This window comes from Cheilinus undulatus, linkage group 11, assembly GCF_018320785.1.
Source record: "Cheilinus undulatus linkage group 11, ASM1832078v1, whole genome shotgun sequence".
Lineage (NCBI taxonomy): Eukaryota > Metazoa > Chordata > Actinopteri > Labriformes > Labridae > Cheilinus > Cheilinus undulatus.
Genome location: NC_054875.1, coordinates 42928067 through 42952998, shown reverse-complemented (window position 1 = coordinate 42952998; position 24932 = coordinate 42928067). Strand labels below are relative to the sequence as shown.

General features: G+C 38.1%; 1 protein-coding gene across 1 annotated transcript; it reads right to left on the bottom strand.

Moving 5' to 3' along the window:
- Nucleotides 1-1778: 1778 nt before the first annotated feature.
- Nucleotides 1779-17188, bottom strand: cbln4 (cerebellin 4 precursor). The gene is made up of 3 exons (XM_041800036.1): nt 16919-17188; nt 9544-9660; nt 1779-2239 (listed from the first exon to the last, which is right to left on the bottom strand). Exons 1-3 carry the CDS (start codon nt 17186-17188, stop codon nt 2042-2044), a joined length of 585 nt encoding a protein of 194 aa, XP_041655970.1. The 3' UTR covers nt 1779-2041.
- Nucleotides 17189-24932: the final 7744 nt, after the last annotated feature.

Here is a 24932-nt window from a genome sequence, read left to right as displayed (position 1 = left end):
CCATATTGCTAAAGGTAACTTAGCTACATTGGCTTATGTTAATTAAGTAGCTTGCATAGCTATGTTAGCTTAAAGCTAATGTAGCTAAAGCCAGCAACCATTCATGTAAATACTTAAATCCTTGATTAGACCCCTAACTTTTTTTTTTCTTTTGATTTATGGCATTTCTTAGTCTGTAATGTTTGCAATGTGGTTATTTCATGATGTAACTTCCATGCTTAACTATAAAAAAGTTTAAATATGTTTAAATATGCTGTACTGGACAATTATAGCGTTTCCTTTCTAAGATATACAGCGTCTGTACGGTCTGCAGCCAGACCCCTCTCCTCATTTTTGAGTCTTTGAATGTCGCTCAGCAGTCACTTTGAGCTCCTTTGTTCTGTTGTTTTTTGGGCTTTGGCCACTTTGTGCTTGTATTGCAAATTTTGTCCTTAGCTCACAAATTTGTGATTAACACTTCTTTGAATTTGTGTTTCATCCGGGACGCAGGTGGCTGGGTGGTTATGGCGCGCCCCGTGTACGCAGACGGCCCGGGGTTCGAATCCGGCCTGAGGCCCTTTGCCGCATGTCTCTCCCCCACTCTCATCACTGTTTCTGGCTCTATCCACTATCCTCCTCTATCAAATTAAGGTGCAAAAATGCCCAAAATAAACCTTAAAAAAAATAATAAAGTATTTGTGTTTCATCTTAAAAACGTCTTTGACTTTGAACTGTTAGCATCTCTTTTTGCCATTTTATATCTCTTTGTAGTTCTATTCATTATTTAGTCTTTTTAAACCACTTAGTGGTTTCTGCGTATTCATTGCAGTCATGTTTTATTTCTTTTAAGCTTTTTGCCAGCCATCAAAACGTTTGTGTTGTCACGGTTTCTTACAGTGCCTTTGTGGTTGTTTTGTATCGCTTTGGGGCAATTTTTTATGCACATTTAAGTCGTTTAGCATCTCTTTATTTTCATATTTATTTACTTTTGACCCATTGCTTGTCATTGATCGGCCTCTTTTTGGATTTCAAGTGATCTTAAGTGTCTTTGTGGTTGTTTTGCACTATTGTTTTTCTTTTAGTCACATTGCGTCCTTTTGTAGTCATTTTCAATCACAGTTGAGTTTTCGTGTGTCACTCAGAGGTCACTTTGAACTCCTCTATTATTTCTTTGTGGTTGTTGAGCCACTTTGTGCTTCTCTTACAAATCTGTGGATGTTTCACATTTCTAGGTAAACGTCTTGGATCTCCTCATTGATGTGTTTAAAACATTTAGTGACTTTAAAGTTGTTCAAAGTGTCTTTGAGGCTCTTTTGATCCATTCTGCTTTTCTTTGTAGTCATTTAAAAATAAATTTTTTGAGTCTTTGTCCCTTTGAATTTCTGCTCTACTGTCTTTTTTATGTGATTTATTAACTTTGTAGTTGTTGAACTTGTTTTTAGTAACATTTTGCCGGTGAACCTTCATGCCTTAAACCATCAAACACAGCTGTTTAATAAACATTAATCCCTTTTAATGAAATGTAAATGAATTTGTTCCATCAAGCAACTCCCACAAAAACTGTATTGATCATGAGTGACCGAAATCACTTTAATTGATCTTGTTTGACCAAATCTTGGCCTTGAACAATTAGCTCCACAGAAGAAATAGTTATAGTTATTATCAGTGATGACAAGTCACACAAGTAACACAAGCAGTTATAGTTTACACCCAAAAGGCAGATGTACTCGAATGCAACAGCTGTCATGAAAAAGTTAGAACTCATTCCAACCAGTTGAGGTTTGAGAAGTACGTTTGGGATGTGTCGGTGTTCCTTTCCGAGGCTCTTTGAGTGACAGGAACGTACAGTAGCGATAGGGAACATTTCAGGTCTCTTTCATCAGCATTTCCCGATACGTGACCATGTCCAAAGTCTTCTTCCCCCTCCATTCAGATCCAGTTTTCATCAATAATTTCTCAGCCACTCAGCAAGATCCACCAGACGCAGCAGCAATGTTCTGATTATACGGTGACAACACGTTATGAAGAAGTCAGTAAGCTTACAATCTTCTTTTTTTTTTTTTTACAGTGGGAACACAAGAAAGCCAGAAAATGTTGAGTATTGCCATCCACCAACGAGGTTTCCCTTCTCCAGCTTCAGGTAAACTTTGTCCTCTTTTTCTAGATAAAGCAAAACTCCATTGGTCGCTGCTTCACGAGTCACGTCTTTATCGCCCGCAAAGGCAGAGATGACGGGCTTCCCGTTCAGCATCAAGTTCACCTGCAACACAGAGTTAACTATTAGCAACTTCACAAAACAAGAATCATCTGGCTGAGTTTTTCATGTGATTTCTTTCTTTTAACTCTCCTTGGTTCTCAACTTGTGGGTTAGGACCCAAAAGTGGGCCACAAAGCTATTTTCAATGGGTCACGGATGTGTGCTCAGAAAAAAAAGATGTGGCAAACAGGCTATTATATGCTTTTATTTTGAAGGAAATCTCTCCACTTTGTTTTGTTATATCTTTTGTTCCATCTGAAGTCCAAACTGCCCCATTGTTCATTAAAAACATGTGGTAATGATTTAAGAAATTCTGGTTCATGATGAAGATGGCGGTGAGCCTAGATGCTAAACCAGTTGTGAATCACTCCTTTAAAGTCATGAACCAAAGTTCTAGTCTAAACACACGAGATATGTTGGAATAAGGTTGCTGTAAATGTGTTAAAACACTGAGATTTTTGTGTGCAAATATAGTGCCCCATGATGTCACGTGCTGCTATGGGAATGACCCCTACCCCCCACACTCCAGCAATATATAATCACAAGCAGTTTAGGGAAACTGTTGTTGTTAGCTGATGTCACTGCCTTGACTAAAAGTTAACAGCCATCTACATGTGTTTTTGTTCATTGAGGTAGATTTCCAAGATCTATCAGCCACGGTTGGTCTGTGGATCCTAACAAAGAGATCTGTGCCCGAAAACAGACTTCTGTGTCTGCTCTGGCACAGAGCCAGACAGCCACGCTCTGGACATTAGTCACTGTAAGGTCAGGGGTTGGGCTAATTACTGGAGTACTTGTCCATTTTCACTAACATATAATTACTCATTAATACTTGCTGTAGTACAGAGTAATTTAATCTATTAACTGTAATAAAATGCAAGATTCATTGTAACTCAAATGCTGTAAGAAGGCTCTCTGTGGTCTGTGTGCCTCACTTCATTTGCATTAATCAACTATCTTAAATTATCTTATCGGCCTGATCTAAAACTGCCCACATTCTTGCATTCTTGTTTCATACTCTGATCCTGTCTAGTCAGCATTCTTGCATGCTTCACACATCTTGCAACCATTCTGTCAATGAACAGAGACTTGAAATAATACCTAACAAGAGCTTGTACATGTTTAAATCTTAATTTTGTACACTTTTTCAATGTATTTATTTTAAGTATTTAATGTTTAATTCTTGTTCACTGAGAGCAAAGCTAACGAGTCAGATTTCTTGTTGCTTAAGCATTCATGGCCAATAAAGCTGACTCTGACTTGAACCAGAACCAGCAGGACCAACTATCTTACCTGCTGAAGGTGTGTTTTAATCCATAATTTACTTGTCTTTAGTCCTGGATGATTTAAAGAACTGGACTGTGGCTTTGTCTCTCTCAACGCAGCAACTTCTCTTCTCCTGAATTAACGCAATCATCTTATAATGGTGCATATCTCAAAGCAACAACAGTTCAATCACTCTTTCTCTGTGAGTGTTGCAAAGCAAAAGTTTGATCAATTATCCAATGATAGACATGTTCTATTCCTGCCAAGTCTTTCACAATAAAAGTCTCCAATGCTAATCATCATTTAAGACTTTCATTTTAGAAGAGCAACATGGAGTAGAGTGTTTTCAGCGACAACTTGACAATAAAGATATCTCATTAACAAAATAAAGACATAACGTTTGAGATAACAGGACCCTGAAGTGTTTAATGCAGGGGGAGAAAATGAAACTGACATTTAGCTCTAAACTGTCTGAAGAAATCATTTTGATTGTTTCTCTAGTGGCTTGAAAAAAGGGGAGTTGTAACATAGCAGTATAGCAGATAATTCCTCCATACCAGTTGTAGCATTGTATTAAATTTCAGAGGATCGTATTTCCTGTGAGTGGGCGTGGCTTCAGCACATTCAACTGACACACCCACACCATCCTAGAGCAGGTTTGACTGCCTCATTTTTCATGATTTTGAAGCTTAATTTTATACATCGATGTTGTTCATGACTGAAATTTGGACTCGTGGTTCATAAGACAGTTCTCTTCCATACAACAAACCTAAATTTTAGATTTTTTTAAATGACTTTACAGAGGCTTTAAATCATGCCAACAATTTATAATTGAATTAATGACCTCCACACCTGCAGTGTGTCTAGGGCCCACCTGGGGGCTGCAGCCCATAGTTTGAGAAGCACTGCTGTAGAAGAAATTTTCTAGTATTGTTTGCATCCATGGGCAGTTTTGCCATTAGTCAGAGACTGTGAATAACTGGGGGCAAAGGTGAACATCAAATGTAAGTTATACATCAAAATAGGACTTCAGTGATTAAGGCGAGTATTTAAATGTAAATGAGGGACCCTGAGTTCATAAAATCACATCAGAATTGTTTGATAGTCCATAAAAGAAGGATCCCTGTGCCCACTAATGAGATTTAAGCCACTGAAAGAGCCCCACCATGACTTCATACTGAGCTGGTTAAAATAAGAGGTCTATAAAGCAATATTAAATCAATAAAATAGAGATGATAAAATAGTTTAAAATAGATAAAACATCACGATTTGGGATAATACTCCTGCAGTGTGCACATGTAGTTTACCTGACCTTGCCTTTACACATGATAACTGAGGCAATAAGCAAGTACTGCAGGCGCATATTTGTGCATGTCAATATAACTAAGTTAAATTTACATCATCACTTTAAGGTAATCACATGTTTTTAATGCTTTATGTGAGTTACAGACGCTCAAACTGTTTTAATTTCACACACTAAATAAAAAGAGTTTGTTTGGTTTTATTTCTTTTAAGTTGTACTAATGAGAAATATTTGAGTTAGACTGATTCTTTAAGACACATTAAATGATTTGAGTTAGTAAACTTAAATGGTACTGGGTAATTAGTTTCCTCTAACGGTTTGAGTTGAATTAAGGTTTCAGATTTTACACTGAATGCAAAATGTAAACATGGACAGAGATGGACGACATGACAGCAACATGTATGTAGTAAATATGAAGGTAATGTCTCAATCGCCCCCTTGTGGCTGGCTGAAGAACAGCTTACGAGAACTTACGTCACAGTAAAAGGCAAAATATACACAGCATTCAAAAATATTCTCTTGACTTTTTTCAGTTTTGTTATGTTGCAGTCTGATGCCACAACTGTTTGAATTTAGTTTTTCTCTTATTAATCTACTGACTACCCCATAATGACAAAAGAAAACACTGAAATATCACATTGACTTAAGTATTCAGCCCCTTTGCAGAAACACTAAATGTAGCTCAGGCTCCTCCCATTTTGCTTGATAGCTGCTGAGATGACTACAGTCCACCTGTGGTGAATTAAACTGACTGAACCTGATTTGGAAAGGCACACACCTCTCTATAAAAGGCCTCACAGCTGACCATGATATCAGAGCAAAGGAGCTGCCCACAGAGCTCAGAGACAGGATTGTTGAGGAAGGCTGTAAAAACTGCAGATTTCCAAGAGCTCAGTGGCCTCCAGAATTCTCAAATGGAAGAAATTTGGCTCTTCCAAGAGCTGGTTGCCTGGCAAAACTAAGCAGTCGGGGGAAAGGCCTTAGTAAGAGAGGTGGCTAGCCCTCCACCAGTCTGGGATTATGGCAGAGTGGCTGGATGGAAGCCTCTCCACTTGGAGTGAGCAAAAAATTCCCCTGAAGGATTCTCAGACTGAGAGAAACATGATTATCTAGTCTGATGAAACTAAGACTGGACTGTGTGGCCTCATGTCTAACTGTTATGTCTGGACGAAGCCAGGCTTAGCTGCCCAATACCATCCCAACAGTGAAAACTGGTGGGGGCAGCATCATGCTGTTGGTGAGTTTTTCAGCTGCAGGGACTGGGAGACCGGTCAGGGTTGATAGGAAGATTAGAGCAAAGCACAGAGATATTGTCAAGGATAATCTGTTCTGCAGCGCTCAGGACTGAGCTGAGGCTTAAACTCTGTAAATGACGTGATCCTCGGACACAGCCAAGACAACACAGGAGTGAGTCACTTCCTGTGTAGAGCTGGTAATGCACCGGGAGCCTCTTCAATATGGCCGTGACTTTCTTCTGCTGCTGCATGACTCTGGCATGGGTACTGTGGATCCCTCAGCTGCATTTCCTAAGGTGATCATCCTGCGGGTTCCTTCTGAGGGCTTGTGAAGAAGTTCGGGGGGTGTGAGGAAAAGGGGAAAGTGAAGTGGCGTACGCCAGAGGCTGAGGAGACTGGGTCACTGCCGGACACTACTTCCCTCAGTCATCCACGCTCACGTCCAGTCACTTCGTAACAAAGCTGATGAGCTTCAAGCCAATGTGAAGTTACTAAAGGACTACAACAGTGCCTGTCTTCTTGCTCTAATTCAGTGGTTCCCAAACTTTTTTTTTTTGTCAGGTTCGCCTTTGGCAGATGAAAATATTTTCAGGCCCCCCCACCCCTCACCATACATATCAACATGTATAAACATGTATGACTAACATCAGCATTCAAACCTTTTGCACACAAATTTCTTTATTCTTTTTTTTTAGAACTTAACACATTAAACTGTGAAATTTTGAGTTTTTTAAAATTCTGACTCTGATGATGAGAATAAAAACTTAACAAATATCTTTATTAAGATGTATAAGTCCTGCCATAATCTAATACTGTGGGCTTTTTGGTGCTACAGATCTCTTGAGTCTTGGGTGCAGCTGTGAGACTGACAATCTCAGGCTGTTTTCAATGTTTGATTTTTTTGCCTTAATTGTAACAACAGCAGAAAAACCAACTATCTCACACAGTTAGGACGCTGTAGAAGGAAAGAGTGTGGCCAAGGGGTTTTCAAAGTGTGTGAGAAAATTATTCATTCATGAGCCCCCATGCACATAAAGATTCAGACTGAAAAAAACTTAACCATATTTTCAAACATTTATATATAATTTGAAATATTTTTAATATTTCTTATCTTTGATATTTTGGTCTGCAAATGTTCTTAAACATTCATCTTTCCAAAGTTATTTGGTTTCAGTAATGAATTTATCGCCAATACTACCTGATTATTCTGCTCTGATAATCCTTAAAGCAGCGTTACTTAACCAAAGAGCCAAACTGTTGAAAGATACCTTTGCAAGAGCCACAATCTAAGTGTTGAAAAGTGGCAAAACAGCTTAGAGTAGCAATAAAAATAAGTTAAAGATGGCAAAAATGGTCAAAAAGCAGCAAAAAATGGGTGAAAACAGGCAAAAATGGGGATAAAAAGTGAAAAAATTTGGGTGAGAAGTGACAAAAAAATGAGTAACAGGTGGCAAAAAAAGGTCCAAAGGTGGCAATAACAAGGCAAAAAAAAGAGTAAAAAAATTGGTAAAAAGCAGTCAAGAGTGGCAAAAATGAGCAAAAAGTAGGAAAGAAGTGGTATTTAATGACCAAAGGATGCTTAAATGGATGAAAAGCATCAAAAAATTGTATAAAGAGGCAAAAAAGCTTCCCTTTTTAAAGGTTTTTCTGGGGAATAATATTTAAAATGAAGACATCAAAGAACCACCAATAATCACACACTGAGTATTACTGCCTCAAAGTATCTATAAGTTTATTCATTTTGCTCCATAAACAGCAGGTTAGCAAAGCAAATCATTTTTTTTCTGGTTTATGGTTCCGCGCCTCCCCTGAAGTTCTCACACTTTGAAAACCGCTGGCATAGTTAAAACTGAGGTGACATCAATGAACTGCTGCCATTCTGCAGTGCTCAAGTCATGATACTGATGATTGTTTGAGAGTCCCCTCTGTCTGGACAGAGACCCTACCATGACTTGGTGGAGGCTTGTGTCTTTATATCAACCAGAGCTGGTGTAAAACAGTAGATGTCAGGAAAGACTCTGTACACCTGACTTTGAACCTAGGGACGACTGTGTAAATGTCCTAGAGCAGGGGTGTCAAAGTCAGTCACAGCAGGGGCCGGTTCTGGATTCAGGACTAACCTGAGGGCCTAACAGAGTCACCTTTTTAACCATGAACTGTCAACCTCATTTCACCAGGAATAAAACATTTTTAAAAAAAAACTTAGTACTGATGACAAACAATTTTGACATTTAAAAAGTTAAAAAGATGAGTAGACGTCCCAAGTTCGAATCTGGTCTGTGGCCCTTTGTCGCATGTCTCACCCCCACTCTCATCCCTGTTTCCAAACCTATCCAATAAAGGCACGAAAAGGCCCAAAAATAAGTCTTTTTTTAAATAAATAAATTGTGAGTCTAAAAGCTCAAACTATATGATTATGAAGTCAAAGTTTGGAGTTGAAAAATGTGAGGTAAAATACTAAATAATTGGTTGAAAAGGTCAAAATATCTCTTAAAAATTAGAATTTTGAATCTTAAAGCTCAAAATATTACATGAAAAATCAAAATTATGAGTAGAAATGCTCAAAGTACGAAATTAAAAGTCAAAATCCAGGTTTGAATCCTAATTGTGAGATGCTAAATTGAAAATGTGAAATTAAAACACAATTAATTTCTTTTCCCACATTCCTGACTTCTTATTTAAATATTTTCACTCCTTTTTCAGATTTTGTGACTTAACAAGGATATCTTAAATCATCAAGGATAAGTTCACATTTTTATACATGAGGAAATCTGCAGACCTCATACTGCTGGGCCAGTTATAACAGAAATGTGAGATCATCTTGGAGGTTGGATTTATCTGTTCCAGGGGCCAGATTTGGTCCCCAGGCTTTGAATTTGACACCTGTGTCCTAAAGCGACCCTGACTTGAACCCTATCCAACATCTCTGGAGAGACTTGAATATGGCTGTCCACTGAAGGTCAAACCGGACTCAACAGGATTTACAAGAATGGCAAAAAAAATCCCCCAATCCAAAAACTCAAGGCTGTAATGGCCACCAAAGGTGCTTCAACTAAGTACTGAGTAAAGGTCTGAATATTAATGTCAGTGAGATATTTCAGTTTTTCTTTGTCATTAATTTGCAAAAATGTCCAAAATTCTGTTTTTACTTTGTTATTATGGGGTGCTGAGTGTCGATTAATGAGAGAAATAAAAATGAATGTAGCATCAGGCCGCAACATAAGAAAACAGAGAAAAGTGAAGGAGATCTGATTACTCTGTGAATGCACCGTATGTGCATTTTGGAATAAAATAATGGCATTAAAGAGCAGTATGTTAATTCAACACAAATATGCATTCCATTTTAGCGTATCTGCTAATTCAGCTTGCACTTAACTTACACTCCCCTTCTCATTCATTCATTTCCCATCAGCCCCTAATAAGGGCACGTTATCCCAGTCAAACACATGAGCAGATTAACATCAGAATCAACAGGACAGCACTGTAAAACAGACAGATGTTACCTGTATGGTCTGGCTCTGGTACACTTTAATGACGTGGAAGTTAAAACTGTAGACTCCTTTCCTCGGGGACAGAAATACTGACTCAAATGTGAAGTAGTTTCCTATATTCACCAGAACCTACGAGAGAGAGAGAGAGAGAGAGAGAGAGAGAGAAACACACTGTGATTTTTTTTTTTTACATGCCCAGCATTTCAACAAAGACTTCCATTTACTGAAGGGTTAAATGTGTTAATATTAAAGCAGCAGTACACTCAGGAATCAGTGTTGGGGCTACCAGACATTCCTCCGCTCAGACGCAAAGTGAGTGTGACACACTTCAGAAAATATTCAATTCAACCTGCTTCTCTCTGGACCTCGCCCAGCATCTCAGCCGACTGTTCAAGGAGAAAACAAAATGATGTTTAATGACAGCTTAAGCCTTTTTCTGTGTGTTTTTATAAGCAGCATGTGAAGAATAGCATCACATGCATCAGCAGCGGACGCAGGACGTTTGAGGGACAGGGGCAAAAATGATAAAAGGGGTCCTGCTGTAAGCACAGCATCACTGGAACACTCTGGTTAAGATTAAACGCTTTTATTATGTGATTATAACCTCAGCACGCTACTGTAAGGGTGAGAAATTATTTTCTATTTCATTATTACTGCTACTATTATGATTTCACAAAGATACACAAGCGGGGATCACAGTGAAAAGGGCAGTTTGTCGTGTTTTGTCTAATTGCATGGCAACAAAAATGACACTGTCAGATTTTGTCCAGTAGAGGGCGCCAAAACGAGTATTGTGAAAAAGTGCCCCCCTTGTCATATTTGTCAACTTTACCTTTTTCAGGGCACTGAAGCAGTGTTCATTTTGGCAGATATATATATATATATATATATATATATATATATATATATATATATATATATATATATAGTTTTTAGTTTCTTTAAATGAAATGCATTTTAGTTTTAGCCCAGTTTTAATCATTTCTACCTTTTTTAGTTTTTGTCTAGTTTTAGTCCAAGAATTTATTTTCTTGCCTAAATTTGATACCAAATCCTGGTAGTGTGTTCTCTGCACCCTGTCTAACCTGGGGTCCCTGCTTTCTATAGCTGAGAGGCAGAATAGCTACAGATGCATTGTTTTTGACAGATTTACCCACAGTGGAGAAATATCTCAGATTTTGAATGTCTGATGAAAACTACATTATGTTATGGTCTAGTTTTAGTCATCTTGATGAAAACTAAACTTAGTTTATGTCAGTTTTAGTCATCACAGATCTATTTTTGTCAGTCTTAGTCTAGTTCTTGTCATGGAGAAAAAGGCTGTCGATGAACATTTTTAGTCATAGTTTTAGTCCATGAAATTAACACTGCACCAAAGAGGGCACTTTAGTAAATTTTGACCATTAAGAGGCCATTACAAGTGTCACTTTGTCAAATTTTGTTCATTTAAAAGGCACCAAAAATGGAAAATTAGATTTTTTTTTGTCCCTTTTAGAGGGCACCATTAAGAGACCATAAGAAAAGTCATGTTGTCAAATTTTGTTAATTTAGAGGGCACCAAAGGGGGCACTTATTAACCTTGCAAAGTAGATGGATACGCCTGTTTCCTTGTTTTTCACTGGTGCATCCATCTTGCAAAGCTCCCATTTGAACCGTTTGGGCCCGGTTAGAAAGTGACAGGACCAATCAGCGATGAGGGGCAGTACTTTCAGGCGTGGCAGAGTCGTGACGTAAACAAGCTGCAGCAAGAGGCCGGAGCAATTATGGCTGAAGAGCTTAGCGTGGATGCTGCTAAAGCGCCAGTTTTACCAGAACTTGACGACATTATTATTATTATTATTATTATTATTATTATATTATTAAAGGAGAAGAACAGCAGTGAGTTGTTTTCTTTTCAAAAACGACAAAAGTCGTGTACTTACTCATGTCGTGTCTATAGTCACGAAGTTTCACGTTATTTCTCCGTAGCTGCACACGCGCAGCTCGATAGCGGCTACGTCACGTGTTTTGTTCCTCTTATTTGCCCGTAGAGATGTGACTGACAGAACATTCATCCAATCACACTCCCAGTTTTTTTCAAAGCCTCTGCACATCCATCTGGTGTGTCAGGTTAGGCCTTTATCAATTTAGGTCAATTTTAAGGGGACTAAAGAAGACACTTTGCCAAATTTTGTCCAGTAGAGGGTGCCAAAATGAGTACTTTGAAAAAGTACACTCCTTTTGTCAAATATGTCAACTTTGCTCATTTCAGGGCACCAAAGAGGGGAAATTTATTACATTTTGAACAATTAATAGGCCATCAAAGAAGTCATTTTGTCAAATTCTGTTCATCCAGACAGCACAATGATGGCAAACTGTATATTTTTATCCTATTTGGAGGACTCCAAGAAGGCAATCTGTCAATCTTTTACCATTTAAAGGCTCCCTGGAAGGTACTTTTCATGTTTTGTCTAACTATAAAGCACTAGAGAGGACAATTTGTCAAAATTTGTCCATGTAGAGGGAGTCTAAATAAACACTTTGACAAAGTGCCCTCACTTAGTCAAATTTGTCAGTCCAATTCTGACCATTAAGAGGGCACCAAAGATGGAAAATTGTATTTTTGACCATTTAAAGGGCATCAGAGAGGGCAAATTTTCTCTGTTGGATGTTTTGCCCTTTTATTGATATTTTAAATCAGTCATGGTCACTATAATTTGGCTTTTTTGACAAAAAAAAAAAAAAGATTTAATGTCAACGTGAAAGCAGATTTCTACAAAGTAATGTCATTAATAATTGATTTTATAAATATTCACCCCCTTTAAGTGACTGGCCTCATTCAACAGAGGTCTACTCGTCTCACAGTTAGTGAAATGGAGATCACCTGAGTGCAGTGAATGTGTCCTAGGTTACTGTAGTTTAAAGACACCTGTGTTTGAAAGGCCCAGTCACTGATTAATCAATGTCCCTGGATACCATTACACCATGAAGACAACACTCCAAGAAACTCAGAGAAAAGGTAACGATAAGTCTAAGTCAGGCAGTGTTAAAATCCAATATGTCACATGTGTAATCGCCTAGATCAGGCCGTCCTCACAAACTGAGTGAGTGTGCAAGAAGGAGACTAGTGAGAGAGGCAGCCAAGACACCTACTACTCTGAAGGAGTTTCAAGCTTCAACAGCTGAGATGGGAGAGACTCTGCATACAGCTGTTGGCTGGGTTCTTCACCAGACAACGCTTTATGGGAGAGTGGCAAAGAGAAAGCCACTCAGATTATATCTGGACAAGAGTTCACCAAAAGACACGTGGGGGACTCCATGGTCAAGTGGAAGAAAGCTCTTTGGTCTGGTGAGACAAAAATGATGTTTTTTGGCCATCAGAAAAGACGCTATGTTTGGTGGACATCAAACACTGAACATCACCACAAACACACCGTCCACACTGGTGGCAGCATCATGCTGTTGGGATGCTTCCAAGCAGCCAGCCCTGGAAGGCTTGTAGGGCAGGGCTATTCAATTACAAATTCAACTGGTCCAAATTTTAAAATCAAGCAATGTAGCCAGGCCAGACATATTCGGCGCCCAGTAAGTAGCTAGTAAAGTCAAATTTCGAATCAATACAGATAAATTCGATGAAAAATATGCACTTTTTATTCATAGTCTCCCTTTTAAATTTGGTAACATGACAAAAGCACAAAAAACACAACAACAGAGCTGTATTTGAACATAACTTGAGGTAGTATACATGTTTTTCACTTGAAAACAAAGAAAATAAATAGAATAAAAAATAAAATGAAATTCTGTGAATAATAACTTTGGTCACATCTTACCCTGGCATATCTTAAAGTACATAAAAACTAAATTTGCACAGTTTTAGCCTCAGTTAAAAAGGAAATGTTTTATACTCAGTTGGGGCTACTTCTGTCAGCATCGCTAGCTACGGAGCGTTGCATTCATGGTCTGTAATATTGTGGGAATTTGTGAAAACTTGTGAAACAGGTTGCCCTCTGCATCTCTGGCATGAACATGGGCTGGGCCACTTGGGGGTTGGTTCTGGGCCGCATGTGGCCCCCAGGCCTCTAATTGAATAGGCCTGTACAGGGTAAAATGAATGCAGTAACATAAATGAAAATCATGGAGGAGGATCTTATTCAGTCTGCAAGAGAACTACGGCTTGGGAGAAGATTTATTTTCCAGCAAGACAAAGACCTGAAGCATACAGCAAAAGTCACACAAGGAGAATGTTCTGGAGTTGCCAAGTCAAAGCCTAGACCTCAATCCAAAACAGAACTTGTGACCTGACTTGTAAAGGGCTGTTTACACTAGACAGAGCTGAAATAGATCTGCAAAGAAGAATGGAGTAAAATTGCAGTTTCCACATAGACTCAGTGCTGTGATTGCAGCAAAGGTGCACCTACTAAATACTGACTTGAATATGTTGAATATTTATGTACTATTTATATTTATGCCACTTATTTTACGTCATATTTTCATTTAATTGAAATAATTTTGTCGAAATCTGTTTTCATGTTGACATTAAAGAGATCTTTTGTCAAAAAGTCAAATTCTATTGGCCATTATTGATATTTAAAATCAAAGGGGTTTAATATTTTTAATAGGTCCTGTACATGGTACCCAGGAGGCCACCTAACCGTGGTTGTCTACAATAAAGGCGTCCAAAAAGACTCTTTTTTTGGCACTTATTTCACTATTAGGGAAAAAATGTAAAAGTCCAGCAATTCCTGAAAGAAAAAATCTAAGTCATAATAATAAAATTAAAGGTCATAATTAAAAGTTAAAAAGTCATGATTATGAGATAAAAAGTCATGATTATGAGATAAAAAGTCAGAATTATGAGATAAAAAGTCAAAATTATGGAATAAAAAGTCAGAATTATGGGATACAAGTCAGAATTATGGAATTAAAAGTCAGAATTATGAGATAAAAAGTCAGAATTATGGAATAAAAAGTCAGAATTATGGGATATAAAGTCAGAATTATGGAATAAAAAGTCAGAATTATGGAATAAAAAGTCAGAATTATGGGATAAAAGTCAGAATTATGGAATTAAAAGTCAGAATTATGAGATAAAAAGTCAGAATTATGAGATATAAAGTCAGAATTATGGAATCAAAAGTCAGAATTATGGGATAAAAAGTCAGAATTATGGGATAAAAGTCAGAATTATTGAATTAAAAGTCAGAATTATGAGATAAAAAGTCAGAATTATGAGATATAAAGTCAGAATTATGGAATTAAAAGTCAGAATTATGGGATAAAAGTCAGAATTATTGAATTAAAAGTCAGAATTATGAGATAAAAAGTCAGAATTATGAGATATAAAGTCAGAATTATGGAATTAAAAGTCAGAATTATGAGATAAAAAGTCAGAATTATGAGATAAAAAGTCAAAATTATGGAATAAAAAGTCAGAATTATGGGATACAAGTCAGAATTATGGAATTAAAAGTCAGAATTATGAGATACAGAGTCTGAATTATGAGATAAAAAGTCAGAATTATGGAATAAAAAGTCAGAATTATGGGATAAAAGTCAGAATTATGGAATTAAAAGTCAGAATTATGAGATAAAAAGTCAGAATTATGGAATAAAAAGTCAGAATTATGGGATATAAAGTCAGAATTATGGAATAAAAAGTCAGAATTATGGAATAAAAAGTCAGAATTATGGGATAAAAGTCAGAATTATGGAATTAAAAGTCAGAATTATGAGATAAAAGTCATTATGAGATAATTATGGAAAAGTCAGAATTAATAAAGTCAAAAAGTCAAAAGTATGAGATTATGAATTAAAAGTCAAAATTATGACAGAAAAAGTCATAATTGACTAAATGACTTTTGATCTCATAATTTCGACTTTGTATCTTTTAATTATGATTTTTATCTTATAATTATAAATTATGAGATATAAAGTCAGAATTATGGAATTAAAAGTCAGAATTATGAGATAAAAAGTCAGAATTATGAGATAAAAAGTCAGAATTATGAGATATAAAGTCAGAATTATGGGATATAAAGTCAGAATTATGCCTACAATAAAAAGTCAGAATTTATTTATTAAGTCAGAATTAGTTTCAGAATTATGGGATAAAAGTCAGAATTATGAGATATAAAGTCAGAATTATGGGATAAAAGTCAGAATTATGAGATATAAAGTCAGAATTATGGGATATAAAGTCAGAATTATGGGATAAAAGTCAGAATTATGAGATATAAAGTCAGAATTATGGGATAAAAGTCAGTATTAGTGGGAAAAAGTAATAATAATAAGATAAAAAGTAAAGATTATGAATTAAAAAGTCAAAATTATGACAGAAAAAGTTATAATTGACTAAATGACTTTTGATCTCATAATTTCGACTTTGTATCTTTTAATTATGATTTTTTATCTTATAATTATAAATTTTAATCTCATAATTATGACTGGATTTCTTTATATTTCTTTATTAATAATTAGTTTCATTATTGTATCAAAAGTGACCAAATAAATAAACAGACTTAAATTTGTATCAAATTGTTCAGAGACACCTCTGCAGACTCAAAAATGTCCAAACAGTGTGGTCCAGCACTACAGAATAATGCAAGTCAATTTAATTTAGCCACAGTAAAAAATACTCATAAATTGGGAGGTTATGGTTAAAAATGCACATATATCTGTAAAAAGGGATCTCGTTATGTAATGTAAATGAGAGGGCAGCGGATCAGAGGCTCGGGTTTTTTTGTTGCAAACACCTTGCACTGCCCACTTCTGTATGACTAATCACATTCTGCTTGTTTGTGTGTTTTTTTTTGCGATTTGTTTGGGTGCGCTGATGCAAGGTGTGCGGGGAGTGTGTGCGAGCGCGTGCGCAAAGCGTGGTGGGGTAGCTTGAGGCAATGTGATGGATGCGTGTGTGCAGGCTCTGCAGGGTGCCCTCTCTAAAACAGAATCCAGTCACTTTCTAACCCGCCTGCGCGTGATATGTGCACTTTTAGAGGAGGCAAAGCACACTGCCGCGAGCCCCAAACTAAACTCCGGAGAGCACGTGCCTCTTATGGCACTTAAATATTCCAAAGATGGGGGAAAAAGAGGTTAAGAATGGAGATTAGTTGGAATAAAACAAAAGGAGGAATTGGATCTGAAAGGATTCAGTGCCAGAATTACGCATGAGCGAAGGATAAGAGGGAGGATTTGCGCAAAGTGCCACTAAAAGCAAATTTAAACACTTTTTATGAGACAAATGCTGAAAAAATCGTCTTAACCTGGTCGAAGTAGATTATGGATCTGAAAGGATTCAGTGCCAGAATTACGCATGAGCGAAGGATAAGAGGGAGGATTTGCGCAAAGTGCCACTAAAAGCAAATTTAAACACTTTTTATGAGACAAATGCTGAAAAAATCGTCTTAACCTGGTCGAAGTAGATTATTCTCGTCTTGTTGCTCATCTCCGAAGGCTCGTGGTTGTTGCTCCGGACTGCAGAGAAAGCCACTTTGGAGTTGGCGGCGCGCACCGAGATGCCGAGTGGAGAGGAGGAAGCCTTCCAGTCCGTTGCCGGGTTCGAGTCGCACACCACGAGGCATTTCCCCTCCAGGACGATGGGCTCCGTGTCATTCTGAGCTCTCGCCACCTCAGATATCATCACAGCCCAGCTGAGCACCAATACGAGGGAGTTCACCATGGCGCTCTCTCTCTCTCTTGTGACAGCTGTGGCAGCGCAGATCCTGAAAAAAAGAGAGCCCGTCTCCTGCACCACACAAGTTTCCGAGTCCCTCCGCTGGTCTCCCCCGCCGCAGACGCGTCTAAAAAACCTCTTAGTGCATCCAAATGTGAGCCATATCCGAGTGAACAAAACCAGAATCCGTGTTCTGTTAAATCTTCCAAGCAGAGATCACCGATTGCGTCTCATTTTTTCATCAAAAGGGAGGCTAAAAGTGGAAAATGTGGTGCGTTTTAAGTGAGACTGTTCCAATCTGAGAGGCGAATCAGTCCATAAATCGTCCATAGCCCTCACTCCCACTCCGAATAATGCGTCTGACAGCAGCTGTTCCCCGCAGTGATGTGCTGCGTGTGCGCGCAAAGCCATCCACTTTTACGCACGCTCCTGTAGTGGAAGTTATAATTAACAGTCCCTGCGTAATTTGCAGAAAGCTTATACTTCTCTAATTCTCCTTTAAAAAGACTCCAACTTAAATATACATTCAGTAATTGGCTTGGTAATGATACAGGGGGAAAGTAGTGGAGGTTCAATTATGTCCTTTTCTGGGATCTAGGAGCAAATCCGTGAAATAATTATGTCCAAACATATTTCAGGGGATTTTATCCACTTTGCAGTGAATGTAATGTGGAAGTGTGGCTGAAAAAAGGACATCTGAGGAGGAGTTGACTCCTTCTTCTTCTGCTTTCTTTCGTCAAACAGAGCTTCCTGTCCACTCTGGCTTTAGGTTTAACACAGTGACTCATACTTATCTCATTGCACAGGTGGGCTGAAAATCGTTCAGGTTTGAATTCCACAGAAGCCAGTGATGGGACCTTTAGTCTATTTACAGCTGTCTTGGTGACAAAGGCAGAAAAAACTCATCTTTTCACTGCCTGTCTCTTGAGGATAAACTTTTTTTTATCTCAAAAAGACCTTCAGATTCATTCATGTCACCTCTAATCAGGGCCGTAGCGAAGGGATCGAGGGCCCCTAGAAACAATATTACACAGGACCCCCCTTAACCGGCTTGCCGAGCAACAAATGTTCTCATTTTTACAGATATCACTGCGTTTTAATGTATTTTTGGGCCATAATTTCCCCATTTATCAGCATTATATTTATTAAATTTACATGAATTATTTTGCAGTGCTGGACCACACCATTTAGACACTTTTAAGGGAGGAGCGGAGGCCTTCAGTATTGTATTTTACTCTGTCTCAGTGATAACGCATGGCTCTTGAGCCACACGTGGCTCTTTTATGTCTTGATTTGAAACATTATTCCCCCAGAAAACCTTAAATAAAGGGAAACTTTGACCTCAGAAATTATCCATTGCAAGTCACATTCATCAGTTTGTTTCCCACATTTATACAGTTGGCTTTATTGTCAACTTTTACATTTGTCTGTATATTTTCATTGCCCTTATTTCCTTTTTTGGCCACTTTTTTTTTTTTTTTTTTACCTCCGCCAGGGAGGTTATGTGATCGGATGGGTTTGTTTGTTAGTTAGTTTGTTAGCAACATAACTCAAAAAGTTGTGAACAGATTTTGATGAAATTTTCAGGAAATGTCAGAAATGGCATTAGGAAAAACTCATTAGATTTTGGGACCGATCCGGATCACCGTCTGGATTCAGGAATTTTTCGAAGAATTCTGTACTATTGGGAGATAGGGATAATGGTGGAGGTCTGCGCTGTTACAACTTTACACCAGGAGATGGCGGACATGAGTAACTTCAATCCCAGCAGCATTTGTGGGTGTGTTTCTATCCAAAGTGTCAAACAGAGTTGGAGCATAACAGAGAGAAAGACAGCGAATTGTAGCGAGAACACTTACAATGCTGGGAGGAATAGAGGAATATTCACCCTCTGCCATGGTTTTCAGTTGTCCGGTGAGACCATGGGTCAGACTGTCAGTTCATCTGTTGGCACCAGCAGGCAATGCTTCCACTAAGACAGTCCACCCGTAGTGAAGCCTATGCTTTATCTCGCCGCGCTTCCACCCAACCAGGGAGGGAGTAATCAGCGAATGTCGGGGTGGGGGGCACGTGGGAATGGATCCAGAAATCTATTAAAGGATTCTTCACTATTGGGAGATAGGGCTAATGGCAGAGGTCTGCGCTCTCCGAGTGCTTTTCTAGTTTTTACTGCTTTGAGCCCACTTTTGTCACTTCTTTTTGTCCAGTTTTTGACGCTTTTATCCTGCTTTTTACTATTTGCAATTTTTTTTCCCCATTTTTGCCACTTTTCACTCATTTAAGCTGCCTTTTGCCATTAAATGCCACTTTTTTCCCCAAATTTTGCCACTGTGCTGTTTTTTACCCATTCTCCCACCTTTGGCTTCCTTTCTACTCATTTTTTGTCATATTTTTTACCACTTTTTGACCATTTTTGCCACCTGTAACACATTTTTTGTCACTTCTCACTCACATTTTGTCATTTTCTGTCCCTTTGTGCCACTCTTTCTCCCCCATTTTTGTCACTTTTACCCAGTATATGGCTTTTTGATCCTTTTTTGCTGCTTTTTGACCATTTTGCCCCCTTAAACTTCTTTTTATTGCCACTTTAGTCCACTTTTGCCACTTTATACCACTTTGATTGTGGCTTTTGCAAAGGTATTTTTCAACAGTTTGGCTCTTTGGTTGAGCAGGGTTGAGTATCGCTGCTCTATTTGATACAAATTTCGCTCTATTGACCAATTCATTTAGTCACTTTTGGTCCAATAATGACACTAAATGCTAAGAAAAGTAAATAAAATCACACTTCTTATTGTGGGCTTCTCAAGGACCCCTCCCTACTGTGGGCCTGGGTTATAAGTACCTTTTTTCCCCCCGTGCAACCCCCCTGCCTCTAATTCCTCAGAATCTTAGAAAAACAACAACAACCCATCCTGGAAACCTCTCACTCATGCATAATTTTTCAATCTTGGGTGTAATGCATTTATCTCGCAGTATGATCTGCAGCACCTGTCCGTCAGCTGCACTAAATCAACAAGTCATTCAAACATCTTGTGACATTATTGACAACGTTTCAGAGCTGTGAGCACATCACCTCTGTCCTTGTGCCACCGAGGGCCCCAAACAAACATCAGATCAATCTGATGTCCTTTCTCTGACTTACAAAAAGCAACATGATCCGGCACCTTCAGAGAATCAGCAGATAGCCTCTTTAATTTTCATTTAAAGTGCTGAGGTAATTGTGAAGAAATGTAAGGACATTATGAGCTCGTCAAGCTCTTAAAACAGGTGCAGGAATTCCATATAATGTGCTTTTGCAGAGAGAAAAATGTAATACAGGACTTTTTGCTAAATTAGATGTAGACAGGTGCCTGATTAGTTCCCTTCTAAGTAATTAATTTAAATTAATTTCCAAGTGAGATTTCTTATCAGCACATTGCAGGTCAGTTAAATATGCAAATGAGTCCAAATTGTCTTAACGCAGGTGTACATTTCAATAAAGGAGCAAGTTTGAAGCATGCAGATACATTTTCCTTCTTTGAAACTTTTCTGCAGCTGCTTTTAAAATCAGCATGTTTAAATCAGAGCGGGGTATATTCCCATGATCCCATCAGTCACTCATTATCAGCTTTGATTTATAATGTGGAGGATAATTCAGAAAGATTATCAAAACCTTTAACTTCTATTATATTTGATTCAGTTTAAATTCACCATTTTATTGCAAATTGAATATACAGTTTTACTTGGCAGAGAATGTGCAACAAGCATTATGCTATAAAGGAGGAGGCTGGGGTGGAGGAGGTTAAGCTTCCCAGCAGCAGCAGCAGCAGTGTATCAGCATTAATGCAAGCAGGGATTAGTGAGAAGTGTGTCATATTTGAAAACACCACTGTGTTGAGAGAAAGAGCTGTGATTGGCTGTAGTAGGCTATGATTAGGATCAGCTGGCTGACAGCTGATCACGGCTGGGTGCATGACTACCATGCTCTTCATAAAGTACACTAAGTTTCATTTACAGTGCCATGAAAAAGCATTTCCTCTATTTCTGATTCCTGATTTTTTTTTTTTTTTTTTTTATCAAGCTCAAATATTTCAGATCATCAAACCAATTTTTAAATTTCACCAAACCAACCCAAGTAAATACAAAATGCTCTAAATGATTATTTAATTTTTGAAGGGGGGAAAAATCCAAACCTAATTTACTCCCTTGTTAAAGCATGAGTTAACTGTGATTAACCACAGTTTTTGGAAAGCTCAGTTCAATTTCACTGGCCACACCCAGGCCTGATTACCGCCAGATTTGTTAAATCAAGAAATCACTTACATAGAAACTGTCAGACAAAGTGAAGTAGGCTACAAGATCTCAGAAAGAAACAAACAAGAAACAAAGTAATTGAAATCTATCAGTCTGGAAAAGGTTACAAAGCCATTTCCAAGGCTTTGGGACTCCAGCAAACCATGGTGAGAGCCATTATCCACCAATAGAGAAAACTTGTAACAGTGGTGAACAGTGTTCGGCCAACCAAAATGACTCCAAGAGTGCAATGACGACTCATCCAGAAGGTAACAAAAGTACCCAGAACCACATCCAAAGACCTGCAGGCCTTGTTGACCTCAGGTAAGGTCAGAGTTCATGACTCAACCATAAGAAAGACATGGCATCATGGGACAGTTCCAAGGCCAAAACCACTGTTGACCAAAAAGAGCACAAAGGCTCGTCTCACATGTGTCAAAAACATCTTGATCCCCAAGACTTTTGGAGAAATATTCTGTGGACTGACGAGACAAAAGTTGAACTTTTTGGAAGGTTTGAGTCCCGTTATATCTGGTTTAAAAATAACAGCATTTGATAAAAAGAACACCATGATAAAAGTCAGACATGGTGGTGGCAGTGTGATGGTCTGGGGCTGCTTTGCTGCTTCAGGACCTGGACCACTTGCTGTGGTTGATGGAACAATGAATTCTGCTGTCTACCAGAAAATCCTGGAGGCCAACGTCCGGCCATCAGTTCATGACCTCAAGCTGAAGTGCTCTTTTGGTTATGCAGCAGGACAACGACCCGAAACACACCTGCAAGTCCACCTCTGAATGGCTCAAAAACACAAAACTAAGGTTTTGGAGTGGCCAAGTCAGAGTCCGGACTTAAATCCAATTCAGATGCTGTGGTGTGACCTTAAACAGCATTTCATGCTGGAAAACCCTCTGATATGGCTGAGTTAAAACAATTCAGCGAAGAAGAGCTGGCCAAAATTCCTCCACAGCGATGTGAAAGACTCATCACCAGTTATCGCAAACACTTGATTTCAGTTATTGCTGCCAAGGGTGGCACAAGCAGTTATTAGGTTCAGGGGGCGATTACTTTTTCACACAAGGCCAGAAGGGTTTGTTTTTTTCCCTTACAAACTTAAAGAATCCATCAGACACTGCATTTTCTTTTTACTTGGGTTGTCTTTGAGAAATATAAAAATTGGTTTGATGATGTGAAACATTTAAGCATGATAAATATGCATAAAACTCAGGAACCAGAAAGGGGGCAAATACTTTTTCAGGGCTCTGCACCAGTGAAGTCATGTTCTTTTTTTCAGCTCTTTATTTAGGACATGGTTCTGAACATTTTGCAGACAAATATCTGTGCATAGAGTAATAAAGGTCTGCACTGAGGACATTTTTTCCTCCTCTAAATGCTTCTGTGCAGGCAAAAGCCAAGGCCAAGGGCATCTCTGTTGTTCATCAGTAAGTCCTTACATCCATTCATCCCTCCAGGTCATTATTAAGAACATGTTTTCATAACTGGTCAGATGTGGAAGTTACAGGTCAAGCTCATTCAGCCTGATAAAATTTAAGAAATTAAAGCATAACAGACCCTTTGCCAACTTTTATTTTTGACTAACTATAGCTAGATGTAACCGGTCCGTTCATACAGCAACAATCTTAATTTCTCTGCTCTGACTTTCAGTTAAACTCAGAAAACATTCTGAAATCCTTGTTTTTGTTTTAAATGCCCTGTATGATCACACACTTGTCTGCTCTGCTCCTTCTCCGATTTCTTCCCAGGGGATTCCAAGACAGTCTGGCTGCAGACTGCAGGTCTCACAACACCCCCCATTACAGACCACTATGGTGAGACGTAGCATCTGTCACTAAGGAAGTGTACGCTGAAACTTTCAAAATAAAATTTGATTAAACCTTTGATTTGGGTTATGGTAAGGTTTAGGAAACCAAAAATTAGATGGTCATAAACCTGAATGGCAAAGCTTGATTACAACACATAGTTAGGTTTTGTTGTTTAGTTGGACTGCAAGCTGGTAAACAATGGCTGCCGCTGCTAAAGCGATAAGCTCAGAATAAGTAGCTTCTTTATGAGAACTGCACAACATTTCTTCATGAAAACTAAAAAATCTGAAATCTTTTCGTGACAGACAAGATGCTTCTGTTCTTCTCCTTACCAGGCTTTGCAAGTCTTGATTGCTGCAAGCCAGTAATGAATGTGACAGACAGAATGTTTGTCCAGTTATCCTACAAGAATGTTGTTACGAGGTTCTACCCTTCCCCAACACTTTGTATGGGAGGTTGCCCAGATGGTGGTGAAATATCCCTTACAATGGATAGGGGAACAGTCTACATCAGGGTCATCAAGTACATTTGCACAAGGGCCAGATTTAGTCTTGACAGAGTCTCTGGGGGCCTGACTTTCAAATAAAGAAAAATTAGATGAATATTTTGGTCTGATTAACATATTATTTTATCAGTATTTGTATTTTCTTTCAAAACACAAGAAGTTTTTAGGTATTACCAGTGAGATCTACCCCTATTATCTATTTTGCTGCAGACCACAATGAGACGGTCACGCCCCCAGAGTTGGCTGGGCCCCTGAAAATTCCAGAGGATGGTCCCTCCCTAGCTGTGATTTGGCACCAGTATTAACTCATGTTTGACACTTTTCACTACCTCACTGCTTCCTTCTGCCATTTCTGCAACATTTTGTGCCACTCTTAACCCATTTTTGCCTCTTTTAAACCAATTTTTGCCACTTTTTGCCAAATTTATCACTCTTTACCCCATTTGCCTGCCTTTTCACTACTTTGCCACCGGATTTTTATCTACCATTTTGCCACTTTAAACTCATTTTTGATAATTTTTGCCCCTTTTTGCCTCTTTAACCCAATTTTTTGCCATTCTTTTACCCCTTTTAAACCACTTTTTTACTTTTTGTGCCACTTCTTTATCCATTTTTGCCAATTTTCATTATTATTATTATTATTATTTACAATTTTTGCTACTTTTAACCTATTTTTGCCACTTTTCATTAATATGTCATGTCATGCTTTTTGCCACTTTTAACCAATTTTTGATGCTTTCTGCCCCCTTTTTTTCCTTTTATTTTTATTTATTTTTTTTTTTTTTTTAACCAATTTTTGCCACATTTAACTGATTTTCACCACTTTTCCAGCAAGTTTTTGTCCCTTTGTGACCCTCCACAACCAGTTTTTCCACTTATCACCTATTTTTTTAATCTGGCCATTTTTGCAACATTTCTGCCAGTCTTAACCCCTTTTTTTAAAAAAACATTTACTAATAATGCTTCACAAGTGAATTTCTGTAAAAACAAATCAAATGTTAAGTCATTCTAAAACTTTTTCAATATTAATTGTTTTAACAGCTGCAGAAATTTAAAGCCAAGGTTTACTTTTAAAACCACATCTGCTTTTCCTCCTTTTCTGAATTTAATGATCATCTGGGGGCCAGACAGGAAGCTTTGGGGGGCCTGATAT